At 35.1% G+C, this 16,557-nt stretch overlaps 1 protein-coding gene across 3 annotated transcripts in view; it reads left to right on the forward strand.

The window, feature by feature from the left end:
* The window catches only part of LOC103131967 (leucine-rich repeat-containing protein 7-like), a 54,827-nt gene that overhangs the window by 16,292 nt on the left and 21,978 nt on the right, over positions 1-16,557 (forward strand). The window contains exon 1 of one of the 3 annotated variants that reach the window (XM_016667048.1): positions 9,817-9,952. The exons of the other annotated variants lie outside the window; for them this stretch is intronic. Within the exon in view, the coding sequence (XP_016522534.1) occupies position 9,952 (1 nt within the window). The 5' untranslated portion in view covers positions 9,817-9,951. Of the gene's footprint in view, positions 1-9,816; positions 9,953-16,557 lie in introns of those variants that run through there. 3 annotated transcript variants of the gene reach the window in all.

Here is a 16,557-nt window from a genome sequence, read left to right on the forward strand (position 1 = left end):
CCCTTTCCTGTCATTCTGGCCCTTTCCTGTCATTCTGGCTCTTTCTGGCCATTCTGGCCCTTTTTGCCCATTCTGGCCAAAAAGAGAGAGTTTTTAATTTTAGTTCTCCTTCCTCCTGGCTGAGCTCAAAAACAGGGGTCTCGTCTGGGATTGGTGGAGCTGCTAATTGTTGAGCCAATCAGCTCTGTTTACGCACAATGTTTCTTTTATATAGTTGTGACTATTTTTTATTTCATTATTTTTTTTATTTTAATTTCATAGTGAATATGGCAGCGACATTTTACTAAAAAAGAAAAAAAAAATATTATTTATATTAAACTTGGTTATTAGATGAGGATTATTTTAAAAAGTTAGGCAGTTGAGCTGCCAATTACTGTTTTATTATATTTTTTATTCAAAAATAGAATAATTTTGGAATAGAATAAAATACTTTATAAACCAAATAAACAAAACAAATGTCTTTAGTTAGGTAATTGTCCACCTTTAATTAAGACAAAAAATTGCCACTTCTTTATTATTTAATTTATTGCAGAGCAGATTTAAAAAATCACAACAAATTATTTTGCACTTTAAGTTGGAAAATCAATACGGCTGCTTCTGGGATTCTGAGAATTTTTCCTCATTTCTTTCCTCTTCCTGACTTTTTCGCTGCTACTTCTCATCATTTAGTGTGCAGCAAACCACAAATTGGATGCATTTTTTATTTAGAGACGTTAATACCTATAATACCATGTACTATAAATACATTATGACCGTCCAACAACCAAATCCTTTTAATATTTGCTCCAGCTCTGTGTACTAACAAAGGACAGATACCCAAGTTTTACTCCCACACAAGTTAATTACTTGTTGACACTGAAGCGGCTTCAACAGTCGATATTGTTGGAGCTGTGAAAGAGAAGGTAATCAGTTAGAGGTTCACTGGATCCTTAATTTAATTTGGAAAAGCTGTGTACTTTGAGGCAAACTTCAAGAAAGACACAAAGAGAACCGCGCTCCCCTAATTTACAGGGATTTCTGCCTAATTAGGAAATTCAGAAACGTTTATGCATGTTCCTTCAGACTTTAACGTGCAATATCTGCACTAACTTCACTGCATTTCATTTGGGATATTGTGTGATAAACCAACACAAAGTAGCACATAAATGTGAAGTTGAAGGAGTTTGAAATTTGAAAGGGATTTTTCTGACGTGTGTTTGAAGTTAGAAATAAAGGAGTAAATTTCTGCCAAAATCTCAGAAATTTTGTGATTAATCTCTGAAATCTTCAAGAGTTTGAACATTTTTTGGAACATTTTTCAAAAGAAAAATCCTTTGTTTTTTGTAGAAAATTACTCTCAAAATTTCTGAATTTTTTTTATATTTAATACTTTTTTTCTCTTTTTCCCCTACAGTGACCATAGTCATGCAGATTTTGCATGGTTGCTGTATTAAAAGAAAACATAGTTTTCAGTTTCTTTTGGGTTTAATTGACTAAGTAATTTTTCCAGTAACTTGGGTCACTTCCTTTCAAACTCTTGCTGTATTTAGCCATGTATAATAAGAATAAAAGCTGATTTGGGTGCAGCAAAGTGGGCTTTTCAGCTTTGGAGCCCCTGGTTTTATCTACGTGAAGATTCAGTTTAATATCGCAAAAAAATTACTCCACATGCTTGCTTTGACATAATCAGTGAGTAAATATGTCCACACAAATTAAAGAAACACACAATATTCAATCCCAAGGGCAATTAGAGAGACTAATTAACCCAACTTGCATGTTTCTGGACTGTGGGAGGAAGCCAGATTACTCCTGGGAGATGCAGAGAAAGAACATGCCTACGCCATGCAGAAAACCCTCATCACTGCGACGTTATGCAGACCTCAGTTTAACTCAGGTCACTTTATTTGTCCCCATGCAGCAACTTTAAAACAGCACGAAAGGCAGAGATTATTAAACATAACTGTACAATCAGCAGTCACTGCTCTGACTAAAACATCGTTTTATTATTGGATTATGTGGTGGTCATGGTACTAATGGACAATATGGACTATTAATACTTTTTCAGGTAACTATTACTACAACTGTGTGTCACAATAATTACAGTCACACAAAAACATTTATAATGCGCTTTGGACACTGGTCATATATCGCTAAACTGATAGTTTCATTTAATCATATTTTCAACTTTATTGATGTTTATTTATGTTTTCATTAAGCAAAAAGCAAAACAAAAAAGGTAAAATAAAAAAGACAGTTTTAGAAGTTTCTAGGCATCATTAATTGGTTTTAATGGTAGCGATAAATCAAAATCTTATCACAATAAAAAACAAATCACGATAAATGATAAATGATAAATGATATGACAATAAATTATTTCCTAAATCTGTGAATCCTGATTCACTGATGCTTTGGATATTTGAAGATTTTGATACAAAATAAAGACTTTAGCTGTTGCTTTGACTTAAATTTTGAGCATTTATATTAATTAAATCACATTTAAGAGTAAAAAGAACCAGAAAATCTAATTTTCCTTTAATTATCTTCATCCGTTATTGAAGTATGAAATATGTTTTGCAGCTATAGCACAATAAGGTAGTAAATGCAAGCAATGAAAGCAGCTGAATCGTGATTTAGCCGTTCCAAGCAGTGCAGGTATGTGGGAGTGAAGTCTCTCACTCCTCCTGGCCATCCAGCCTGGCTTTGCCTCGTTAAAGCAACATCTCAGTGACTTCGGCACGACTTTAAAACATTTTCCGCTCCGTGTCGTGACTCGTTGGTTTCCCACCGGCGGATCCTCTCGGATCACACACCCCTCCTGTCTCCGTCCAGACAGGGAACCTGCTCGGCTTTACTCTGAAAACGATTCGTCTGTCGTTCCAAACTCATCGCTACAGCCACCTGCTTCACTGCAAAAACACAAAATACTACAAAACAACTTTGGACTACTTTCTAGTGCAAATATCTTAGTACACTTGGAAGTTTACAAGTAATAGATTTAGGAGCCTTTTTAAGTCAATAAGTCCTTAAAATTAATGAAAAATACTTGTTCCATTGGGAGATTTTTTCATTTATAACAAGGGAAAAACGTATTTTACAATAACCTAAAAAGTTAGTTTTTCAAGTGCAGTAACATATTTGCACTAGAAATTAGACCAAAAATATTTGGTGAAATGTTTTTCTATTCCACATTCTACATTGATTCATATTCTGCAACCATTAAAATATTTTTCACACAGCGTTTTGCTCAGGACTGTGCAAACTTTGGGGCCAAAATTGTAGATTCAAAAGTTGTTGTGGTCCAATAAAAAAAACAAAACAAAACGAGAAAACAACTTAAAACAAAGCAATTGCAGTTGCCTGATTTTTATTATGCATCAAAAACTTGAGAGAGATTTTTCTGACAGTGTTTCAGGGTCTTTGTTGGTAGAAAACAAGGTGTAAACTTCCTCCAAACATTCGCTTGAACATTTTCTGGAAAATTTTTCAAAAGAAAATTTTTGACATTTGAATTTCAGAAATTTACAAGTTTTTTGAAATCTAAAAATGTAATTTTCTTTCTTTTAAATTTCCTTGTTTTTTGTAGAAAGTTTCTGGGACTAGTCTAAAACTTTCTGAGTTTTTGGCAGATATTTACTAGTTTTTTTGTCTTACAATGTCCCTAAAGTGCCAAAGCAGATTTTACGTTTGATGAATTAACAGAAAAACATCTAGTTTTCAGTTTCTTTTGCATTTGATTAATTTTAGTAATAATCCACGATTTGGGTCACTTTCTTTCAAAATTTTGCTGTATTTAGCCAAGTTTAAGAAAGAATAAAAGCTGATTTTCTTGCAGAAAGTTTTCAATAAAAGTCTCCTGGTTTTACCTTTTGTCAAGGTTTGACTATAAAAACCAAATACTTTGTGTTGTATTTTACCCTAATTACAAATTAAAAGTCTCCATCTGCATCTGCGGGACAAATTTGTACTATTTCTGATTTGCATTTGGGGGCCTCACAAAATCAGTCCAAGAGCCACAAATGGCCCCTGGACCACACTTTGGACACCCCGGATTTAGCTGGTTTTCATAACAAATAACTTACATTCATAAGCTGTGCGCTGTTAAAGCAAAGCTGCCATTTTTATTTGTTTTTACTCTTTAGAACCAGCGTCGTAAGAGCAAAAGAACAAAATTATTCACGCATTGGCAGAGAGTTGTTTGTTCCAGTACGCAGGGTCTGTTGTGCAAACTCGTGAGGTTTCACCACCTGACTCCCCTTTCCTCACACATTTCACACCTGCTTCGAGTTGCACTGCATCTACATGAAACACAGCTTTTCACAACGTTAAACATCACGGTTTGCTTCCCCTCCCGGTCCGTTCTGCTCACCTGTGGGGTCGTTTTGGCACAGTTGCTAAAAGATAAGCCCAGAGCCAGTTCTCCTTAATTAGGGTTTTATGGTAATTTCGGGGCAATTGAGTCTCTAGTTACTATGGCAACTGTTCAACATGCAATTTTCATGGCCTGTTAAAGAAAGCTTTCGGGATTAAACATACTAAAGGCTGTTTATGCAAATGAAAGCTGAGTCGGAGTGAGTGGGGAAAACTTTCAAATATGGTCCAATGTTGAGAAAGAATGTTCTTAAAGGGCCGGCTGCGTTTTAACAAAACTGTTAAAATATAAATACGTTCTAAGTAAAATTTAGTCCTTTCAGCATTTCATGATTGTTTTTGTGATTTTTTGCAATAAATATCAAAGTGTTTGTGGTATTAATTAGTAAATATTTGCAGTTTTTATGACTCGCCGTATCATTATGGATCATAACTTAACATCAAGTGAGGCAGAAGCAGCTGTTAGGAGAAATACTGCCACCTGAAGGTGGGAGGAAACAGTCACTTAGAACCGATATTTTTCAAATGTTTTGCCAAAAATCTGCAATAAACTCTCAATTGTAGCTCAAAAAGTGAAGGGATTTGTTGATTTTGTATGAATTTCTACAAGAAACACAAGGGACTGGTTGATGTAATTTGCAGATTAAACCTGCTTTGATTTGATTGATAAAATAATAGTTAAGCATGCTGTTATCTTGATGGCTCTATTCGTGTCAAATTCACGGCCCGGGGGCAAAATCCGGCCCGCCATAGCTTCTTATGTGGCCCTCTAGACTCTAAAGTAACATAAACAGAACCATCAAAATAACAGCATGCTTAAATATTATTTTATCAATCTAATCAAAGCAGTTTTTATCTGTTTACTACAAAATTACATTGTGGAAATTCACATAAAACCAATAAATCCCTGCACTTTTTCGCGCTGATAAATAATTGTGAGTTTATTTTAGGTTCTTGCATCTAAGTGATTGTTTCCTCCCACCTGCAGGTGGCAGTATTTCTCACTTCTACTACACAGCTGCTTCAGATTTACTTGATGTCAAAATATAATCCATAATGATACGGCGAGTCATAAAAAGTGCTAATATTTATAAATTAGTACCACGAAAACTTCCATTTTTATCGCAAAAAAATCACAAAAACAATCGCTAAATCCTTGAGGGACTGAATATAATTTAATTTTAAAGATGTATTTATATTTTAACAGTTTATTTTATCAATACATTCTTGCACAGCTGGAGTTTTAAGAAGTTTCCTGACCTTAATTTGGCCCAAAATGAGAATGAGTATGACAAAGCTGCTTTGGCCACATAAGAAGCTGCGGTGGGCCAGATTTGGCCCCCGAACCTTGACTTTGACACACGTGTGTTAAGGTGACCTTCAGAAAAAAAAATCTCTCTGCAAGCTGAAGAAGAAAGTATGTTATCTGTTTTATGGAGAGAGAGGAGGCAAAACAGGAGGATGGGGGAGTGACAGAGGCAGCAGCAGGTGATAGATGGAGTGAACGCATGAATAGAGATGCAGACAGTCATGCACGGCTATCAGCTGGCAGGAGGAAAGAGGGATTGACTCCTGGCCAAAGAGAGAGAGAGAGAGAGAGGGATGACAGAAAGATGGAGAGGTTGTTCCAGATAGCAGCAGGTCTCACAGTGTGCACTGAGAGGGAGTTTCAGGTGAAGGTGAACCTGAAACTCCATCCTGGTTTCACCATCCTGCAGGTTTGGCAGCGTCATTTAAAGCAGGGGTGTCCAACATGCGGCCCGGGGGCCACGCGTGGCCCTTGGACTGATTTTGTGCGACCTCCAACTGCAATTCAAAAAGGATACAAATTTGTAGATGCAGATGCAGACTTTTAATTTGGAATCAGGGTAAAAAATGTTACCAACATTATTTTCTTACTGAAGGAAATGTAAAGTGCAACACAAAGAATTTGTATAATAGTTTTTAGAATCAAGTTTTAATGAAAGATAAAACCAAGAGACTTTTACGAAAACGCTGCAAATCAGCTTTTATTCCCTCTTAAACATTTTCCAGTAAATGTTCAAGCTCTAGAATATTTCTGAGATTAATCACAAAATTTCTCAGATTTTGGTGGAAATGTCCTCCTTCTCTCTATCTGCGAAGGCTCTGAGAGACAGGTGGGAAAATCCTTTAAAATTTTGGATGTGCAATAAAAATCAGACTGGTTTGTTTGCTTGATTTAGGTTGGGGTTTTTTTACTTTTGAATCTACAATTTTGGCCGACGTAACAAAGTTTGGTCACCCCTCATTTAAAATGTGAATTTCACTAAACTTTTAGCACTATTACTAGATGTCTGTCACTTTCTTTTAAATGCACACATTGCATCTTTATACAAAGTCATTAAAGGGAACTCATTTAGCAAAATTCACATTTTGATCATTTTTCTAACTTCCATTTTGATTTCTACTTCCTCTAAAAACAGCCAGCTGTTTTTTAGGCAATGAATGAATGATTTTTGGTGTCTGAAAATTATTAAGTCACTTGCCCTGCGGCGTTACCTAGCAACCCAAGCAGAGCTCTTGCATGGTTGTTCTGCAAGTTTTACTGCTGTACAATGGCTGCTGGAAAACACAAGCATTTTGCTGTTGCACAACCAGAAATCATTGGTTGTGCAGGAGGCTCCTCTTTTGCTTTTCAAAGATGTACGGATGTGTAATTGCGTATCTGTTTGCAGCCATTGTCACACATTACCGTAAATGTTGAGTTGGGGGGGCGTCGTCAACAGCAGATTATTTGGATTTAAAGTGACAGAGGCCATAAAACAGCTCCATCTGAAAAGGAGCTCAGAAGAGGCAGAAATATATTTTTTAGAAAGATTTTGTGCAAAAATGTGATGAACATGTTTTTATAGGCAACACTTCCATTCTAATTAGTTCAATAATAAGTCAGTCTGAAGTGATTTGGTCTCAATCCAGATTGTTGTTGTCTGATGAACCCTGTTGCTGGTGATTGTTCAGATAAAGTGGTTTTCTCTCCTTTATTTAGCTTTAATACCATTTAAGTGCTCAGACTTTATTCTAATGTTGCTTCATTGTTTATTTGGGGCTTAATATTCATGATTTCACTTTGCATAAACCAAATACACTAAAAAACATAAATTTTTTAGTGGCAACCTCAGATCATCACTATGCTTTTAGGTAAACATCTGAAAGACCTGATGCTGTGGTTCCAGACATCGGTGTGTGTGTGTGTGTGTGTGTGTGTGTGGCTCAGTTTTTAAATAAGTTGTTTGGGCAGCAGCGTGTGAACATAATCTAATAAAACCGCTGTGGCTAAAACAGCTTCTCTGTCCATTATGTGCGTCTAAGTTTGGCAGCTGCTACAAATTAAAGTCTGTCAATGACAGTCATGTCTTTGCCAAACAAGCGTTTATATGTGGCTACGGTGGCATTTTCTAAAATTTTCAGTGGAGTTTCTTCCTTATTCCAGGTTAAAATTTGGTGAATTTGAAATAAAAGCCAAAAATCTGATATTATTTTCAGATTAATGTTATCAATCTGTTTTTTTGTGCTTATATGGATTATTTTTTGTGATATTTAGAGAAAGGCTGCAGGGTGGCATCAACATTAGCAATGTTTTTATAGATGCATCAAACTGAAACTTATCAGTCTTTAAGTGTGAAAAATCACCAACAAATATGTTTTATTTCTCACTTTGCTTTGATTACTCTAAATCAGATGGATGTTGGAGACATTTGTTCATTTTGTGTTGAATTCAGAATCAATCAATCAATCGAGCTTTGTTGTTTTGCACATTTCAGCAAAAAGGCAGTGCAAAGTGCTTTTACTTCAAAAATCACAAAAATACAAAATCATCATCAATTGAAACTTTTTGCGGTAACACCTTATTTGAAGGGCTGTGCATATCACTGACATGACACTGTCACAAACACGACATAACTCCTGTCATGAACATAAAGAAGTCTTTATGAATGTTTATGACAGTTTTCATGAAGTGTCATGAGGTAAATAATGACACTTTTAATGCAAAGTTGGCACTTTTAATGGACTTTCAATGCAACTTTTAGAGCAACTTTGTCATTATGTGTCATTATTTACCGAATGACACTTCATGACAACAGTCATAAACATTCATAAAGACTCCTTTATGACTTTCATGACAGGAGTTATGTCATGTTTATGACAGAGTCATGTCAGTGATATGCACACCCCTTCAAATGAAGTGTCACCCATTTTGCCAAGTGCCGTCACTACACATAAAAATAAATCTAAAAATAAATCTATTAAAGGACCATTTTGCTTTTAAGATGAATGTTTGTTAAGTTTGGACAAATAAGTTGTATCCATTATGATCAATATTCTTGATCTCTAACATGTTGAAATAACCAATAAAATGTTTTTGTTGAATCATAGCAGCAGTAAATTCGTACTCTTATGAGTTTTTGCTGTTTAGTTTGACATTTTGAGTAATTCAAGCATAACATTATCTTATGTCGTGTGAGTTATGATGCTGTTGCTGTTTCATCGTCACAGATGAGTCGTTCCTTCACAGCGTGTGTGTCAAACTCAAGGTGTGGGGGCCAAATCCGGCCCGCCACAGATCTTTATGTGGCCCTCTGGACTCTGAAGTGACATAAACAGAACCGTCAAAATAACAGCGTGCTTAAATATTATTTTATCAATCTAATTAAAGAAGTTTTTATCTGTTTACTACCAAATTACATCATGGAAATTCACACAAAATCAACAAATCGCTGCACTATTTCACACATAATTGTGAGTTTATTGCAGATTTTTGGATCTAAGTAATTGTTTACAGTATTTCTTTCTTCTACTAACAGCTGCTTCTGCCTCATTTGATGTCAAGTTATAATCCATAATGATATGGCAAGTCATAAAAAGTGCAAATATTTATAAATTAGTACTTCAAGCACTTTGATTTTTATTGCAAAAAATCACAAAAACAATCGCTAAGTCCTGTAGGGACCCAAAAGATTTTCAATGTGATTTAATCTTAAGAATTGATTTATATTTTAACAGTTATATCAATACGTTCTGCCACAACTGGCCCCTTTAAGAACATTCATGATCTTGATTTGGCCCAAAATGAAAATGAGTTAGACACCCCTGCTTTAGGGCCACATAAAAAGCTGTGGTGGGCTAGATTTGGCCCCCGGACCTTCAGTTTGACACCGTTGCCTTGCAGGCTTGAGGCGGCGCTCCAGCGCTGAACTGTTTAACCCCATCATGCATGAAGTGAAGAGGCAGCGCTCCGTTTAGAGGATCCCCGCTTCAGGCTGCATCTGGCAGTGTTGGGACAAAAATACAACTTTTCCTTTTTCCTCCTGCAATAAAAATATCAGCACTTTTTTTTTTAGGACGCTGAGAAATCTCTGTTTCTGTTTTTCAAGTCCTTTTTTAATACCTGCCAAGTTTTGATGCTATTTTCCAGTTATGAGACAATCTTTGGAAGAGAGATTGTTCAAGAAATGCAGCTCAGCTTCAACCCCAAATTCACACATCTGACACAGGAAGAGCCTCGATCAGCAGGATATGAGGCGCTAAATATGAAGATGATTGTTTGCAAACTAAGCTTTCCTCTGTCAGCTTTCAGCGTTTAGAAGTAAGTTTTAATGTAGATTATTGTTTTCTTTGATCAGTTTTCCTTTGCGTAAAATGTGGATTTGCTTCCAATTTCTAATTTGACACCCCTGCTATTATTTTATTTATTTATTCTGAACAGACAAAAAGTAAAATTTACAATTAAAGACAAATTATTGACATGCATTATCGATTTGAAAAGGAGCTCCAGATTTAAACATCTGGAGACTGTTAAACCTGATGTACAGGAGAAAATGATTGAACGATAACATATTTAAAGCTTTAAATAAGCTACAATTCTAATTTTGATTGAATAATGACGCAATCAGACAAAACGATCTGCATGTGCAGAGGAAGAATGTGTTTCAGAAATGATCATGTTTAAGGATTTATCTTAAAGTTATTCAGTAATAGGAGCTGATAAAACCGTCACAAGACAATTAAAGGCAAACATCAGCGGCTTTTTGATGCAGGAGTCTGTGTGGGGTTTGAGCCAGGAGTCGTTTCTCTCACAGACTGCTCTCTCAATTATAACTTTCAGTCATTGTTTACATCCGGATTTACCTCGTCTGGCTTCCTCTGGTGCCGAATTATGATTTCATGGGAAACATGAATATGGGAAAAAATAAATAAAATTTGGGTCATTTGGTTTTCTGTGACTGTAGCTTAGCAGTGATCCAGCTGGTTGATGTTTTTGAGTTGCTTTGACCTTTAACCTTTATTGTTTTAAAGAAAATGCAGTTTTCTTACAAATAACGTTTTACATGTCCGTTCTTCCTCTGACTTCATTTAAACCACTGGACTGTCGTCAAAAATATTAAAGATTCAACCATTTTTAATCAGTAATGTTACAGTCAGTATGATGTCATCGGTTATCTGTAAAATGATTGGATCCTCATTTCCTGGTTTGAATGTATTTAGTCATGATCTACCAGTTTATATTTATTATTTATAAGTTTGATCATTAACATGTTAATAAGTAAAAGTGTCTGAATGCCTGATGAAAGCAGGTTAGTATTTATTTATTCATGAGGAAAGTGAAGTTACACCATTTCTGAGATTAAAGAAACAGCTCCACAAAGTAGGATTTAACTAGTTTTTAAGTAAATAAAGTCAGAAACGTACTTTTAAAAAAGATTATCAACATCATGAACTTAGCGAGCAATAGGTCAAATTTCAGTTAAACATCAGCATTATTCAGGTGTTTCTAAACATATAAATAAGGTTATATAACATGTATAGCTGTAATGTTAACTTTTATATATTTTGTGTAAAAGTGGTCTACCTGCCCCTAACAAAAATCTGTATAAATAAATCAAAAGTCCATGAACCGAAACTGAAACACTGCTTCAACTGATTTTGTGTAATTTATGTTCCAGTTGTGATATTATGGTGTCATTAATGTAAGGAAAATAATCAGTTTTATGTCATTTATGGAGAAAAGCACAAATATGACAGGTTGTGTCACAACAAAGGATGCAGAAGTGACAGTATGTCGCTGAGGGAGACAAAGAGCGAAGCATAATCTGTAAAAAAAAAAAAAAAAAACGACAATATCTTTTCAATAACAGTAAAAACAGCAGAGTAAAATTTAAAAATTCCTGAAAATATGTATCGTTTATGCACATAAATAAAAACAGCAGCCATTTGGCGTGCAGCTACATGCCATCTGGATCGAAGGACTCTGCTCAGTATCTGACCAATACGGAAGACAATTAGGGACATTTGAAAAAAATCTGAGATAAAAACTCAGAAGTTTGACATTAAAGTCAGGATTCTAAGAGAAAAATGCATAATTTTTAGATCAACATCAGAATTGTGAGGAGATAAAAAAATAATTTGTTTCAGCTTAAAGTTTATCTCAGAATTACCTTATGCTGAAATTAAAGTCAGAATTCTGAGAAAAAAGTCAAGAATTTGGCTCAAATCTTCTTCCGTAGATCCAAGACTCATGTCAATATTGATCAGTCCCAGCTCTAAGAGTTTACCACTTTGTTTAAAAGCTTATTTAGAAACTTTGCGTCCAGTCAATGTTTGCAGTAATTACGGTAAACAAGAATATAAAAACTGTTGTGCTGATTTTTGTACAGCAGAGAATGTAGCGTGATATCAGGAACGTATGGTAACACAGTTGTTAGCATAAGAAGGTTTTGGATTTGAATCCCGGCCTGGGTTTTCCTGCATGTCCAAAAACATTTCTGTTAAGTTAATTCATCTCCAAATGATCAGTTTCCACAGTTACTGAAATAAAAAAGTGACTTTCTATGGTCTGTTGAGCCTAAAAAAACAAGTTTGTCTTTCCAGACACTCGACTCATGGAAATTAAAATATCATCTTATTTTAAACACATCTGCAGCAGCGAAACAAGAACGCACTCTTCCTGATTCAAGATGGTAGAAGATGGAAAATGAAGGAAAGAAAAAATAAGTTAAACACAGACAGACGCGGAAGAAGCTCTGCGAGGGATAATAGACGAGGAAGAAACAAAGAAAGAAAGAAAGAGAAAAAGAAAGAAAGAGAGGAAGCGGAGATGTGCTGGGCGTCTGAGGCAGAAAGAACTGGGCCACTGAGCACAACCCAGGATAAACAGAACGAGAAAAAAAGACGAGTGGCCTGGAAATGGGGAGGAGAAAGAGAGACGCGCAGATGAAGACGCTCAGAAATAGTTGGAGGAGTAAAAAACCTGATCTGGAAATGTTTGAAACCTGCTAAACATTTGTTTGAATTTCTGAAAACTTTTAGGAAAAGACGTAAAACTATCATCAAATGTGGAAAACCACAGAAACATGAATGTTTAAATTATTACTGCACCTGCTAAATATAATAAAGTTCATTTGGCCAAATTGATGTTAAAACATGTTAAAATAACATTAAATGCAGTTTTGTGTGCTTTAAGTTTTGTGATTGCTGCTGAAAATGAGTCTTAAAATCAGATTTTGGTTTTATCTTTGATTTCTTATTTCATAAATTGTGATTGTATCATTATTTAGATAAATACGGTTGTCCAAACAATAATATCTAAAGTCCAAAACTCACAAATCTGCTGCAAAATGTCTGAACATATCTCCTTTTTTAAATATCTTCCTGAGATTACTTTGATTTTGAATTAATTTTCTGTAGTTTAACTGAATGAAAATGAACTGAAATACTCTAATTATGTCAAATTTAAACAACTGTAAGTTTAGATTTTATGATCTTTTTGACATTTTGGGTCTTTGCAGCTAATCTTTGTCCTCAAAGTTGACTTATGAAACTGGGTCAAAGGTCAGATACATTTCACTCCTCACTGTTGCCGGGAGACAGAATGTTGACAGCTTAAACTTTCCTCTTAAAATGTTATTATAATTTTGATAATGTAAACATTAATATATTCAGTTTTTACTGTTTAAATTGACCAATAAACTTAGGATTAAGGAGATAAATATGATTTATTCATTGATTTAGAAGATTTACTTAATATAATACCTACTTATACAGATTTTTATCTTATGTTGTTTTATTCAATTTCATATTAAAATGAATTTCCATTTTTAAAACAACATCCATTCTGTTTCTAGGTTTTGATTTATTTACTTGTTAAATAAGCTTTTTATTTAATTCCAGCTTTCTCTTTTATTGGTACAAACTTTCCATAATTTAAATATTTTATTGTTTTATCTGATTTTTTCTGATAAATGTCTGGAAAATGCTAAAAAATATATATATATATGCAATAGCACAATAAAGACAATAATCATTCAGAAAATGCACTGTTATTGTATATGTAATATTTTTTCCTGTAGAACTGAAGAAACTTCAACAAATCACCTAACAGAAAACTTTGGCAGCTTTTGACCCATAATAGCTAAACATGTTAGCTTGATAACAGTTGATGCTAAATTATTTATCGCTTCAAGCCATCCAAAGCAGAAGCGTCCCAAACGTTTATCTCACTTAAGAACCTGAAGTCTGAGAAACAGTTTGACCAATTTTAATGTTTCATGTATTTGTCCATTCATGCGTTTGGCCATAATTGATTGCCATATTTTAGGTGCAGGTAGCTGTCAGCTGCTCTGCTTTCTGTGGCGTCGGCTCGTTGTTATTTTTAGATGCGGCGTTTGAGGGTCATTGAGTTTTTACAGACGTGCCACCTGGAGCCTCGCTGCCTGCCGGAGTGGACCAGCTGCGAGTGGAAAACACTCGGATCCTGGTTCACTCAGACTGGGCTTTGGTTCCACCAGAGAAAGTATTTCTCTTAAAAAAGCCAAAGACATTCCAGCTCAATCTTCATGACAGATGTGTCTTCTTTTGTTTTGTTTTTGCATGGATTGGGCCATAAATGTGTCTTCAACCAAAACTACTTTTACTGGCATTGTGTTAGCAAATAAACCTGACCCATGGAAGGGGATTAAGGCCAAAAAGAAAAATAAAATAATAATTCAGACTATTCTGACTTTAATCTCAGAATTCTGACTTAAATTTCTCAGAATTTAAGTCAGAATTCTGAGATCAAAGGCAGAATTCTGAAATTATTGTCAGGATTCTGAGAAAATTGGAATTCCAATAATAGGAAAGTTGGATTTCTGAGAAAATAAAAAGTAAGAATTTTGAGATTAAAGTCAGAATTTTGCAATCAAACTCAGAATTCTGAGAAAATTTGAAATTAACATCGGAATTCTTAGAAAAATAAGTCTGAATTATGAGATCAAAAGCAGAGTTCTGAGAAAGTTGGAATTCCGACAATAGGAAAGTTGGACTTCTGAGGGAAAAAAGTAGGAATTCTGAGATTTTAGTTAGAATTTTGAGATTAAAATCAGAATTTTGTAATCAAAGCAGAATTCTGAGAACATTTGAAATTAACATCAGAGTTCTGTGGAAAAAAAGTCAGAATTTTTAGATCAAAGGCAAAATTCTGAAAAAATAGTCAGAATTTTTTGAAAATTTTCTAGAATTCTGAAATAAACATCATAATTCTCAGAAAAAAAAGTCAGAAAAATATCAGATTTCTTTTCCAGTGGCCCTAATTATTTTCTGTACTAACCAGATCTTATCTGAAGAAAACTTTGTCATAAATGTAAAGTTGTATAATAATGTGTTAGCAGACCTGTCCATGGTCCTGAAGCAGTTCAAATATGTAATTTGCTAAACTGCGCTACATGAAACAAACCTGCATACATCAGTGGAGTCACTTTGACTCAGCGGTGTTAAAATTAGTAATTAGAGATCTGACAGGAGATAAGGGTAGGAGTGGGTGAGTAACGACTGGCTTGCAGCAATTTCCAAACTAATAAAAATCATCACACCTCTGCATTACGGAGCATTTCTCTCACCGTTCAGTCTGGGCACTCGTCTATTTGTCAACTGGTTTATCCACTGAATGGTACCAGAACAAACAAACTCACTACATGCCTCACCTGTGCGTCCATTTCTCATTGGATTTTCATTTTTATCCTCGCTGTCACAGCAATCATAAAGTAAGTGCGCCTGGATGCCTCTGGTTCTTTCCTAGAGTCGTATGTGTGTGTGCGTGTGTGTGTGTGTGTGTGTGTGTGTGAGTGATTGTTTAATTGTGAGTGATTGCAGGAGCTCAGCTCTGATTCAGGTGCTATAAAAGCGTCTGGTGTAGCCGGCTCTACTTTAAGCGCCACTGAATGTGGAGCGGTCGCCCACTGAGTGAGCGCTCCTGTTTTATGACAGAGAGAGTGAATAAAAATACACCCGGCTCCTGGGAGACGGTCTCCATGGCAGCGGTTACTGTGGCAACAACAGGGCCGCACGTGAAGCGGTGGCTGTCACGGCGCTCAGGGGAATTCACCCTGTCAGGCTGCTGGAGGACAGGGCACACGCACACACACACGCACACACACACACACACAGAGGGGGAAAAACAGGAGTATTTGTTTTGAAAAACAGAGATAAGATCACTAGACGTGGCATACAGGAAGTACACAGATGCCTACTGCTAACTCGCTTTTGTTGAGTTTTTTCTCAAAATTCAGACTTTAATCTCAAAATTCAGACTTTTTGTCTCAGATTTCTGATGTTAATTTCAGAATTTTGACTATTTTTTCAGAATTCTGTCTTTTATTTCAAAATTCTGATTTTAATCTCACAAATTCTGACTTTTTTTCACAGAATTCGGCCTTTGAGCTCAGAATCGTGACTTCAAATTAATTCAGTTTTCTATATTAGTTACAGTTTATTTGTAAACTAACCTATATTTACAGAATCACACAAAATATTAGGTAATTTGGAGTAATTTTATTATCTACTTGAGTAAAATTTCTGGATTTTCTCCTCACTGAATGAAAAACTAACATGTTTTAACCAAACATTCACCAGACAAACACCTGCAGTTTCTGTTAAAGTTTATAAGTTTTTATTGAAAGAAACTGATTTGGAAACATTTTCTTTTGCCTTATTTTGTTATTTTTTTGTGACTTATCTGAATTACTGTCATTTTTGGTCCTTATAATACCAAAATTTCTACATAACTTTACATTTTGTTCCATCTGATGATGTCATTAAATCACTGATAATTTTATCAGTTACTCAGTACTTGTGTAGACATTTTACCAAATACCTTTCTACTCTTACTGGAGTAATTTCTTGGTTGGCTGCTTTTTGCCTATACTTGAGTAAAAATAC

The sequence above is a fragment of the Poecilia formosa genome, unplaced genomic scaffold, assembly GCF_000485575.1.
Source record: "Poecilia formosa unplaced genomic scaffold, Poecilia_formosa-5.1.2 Scaffold885, whole genome shotgun sequence".
NCBI lineage: Eukaryota > Metazoa > Chordata > Actinopteri > Cyprinodontiformes > Poeciliidae > Poecilia > Poecilia formosa.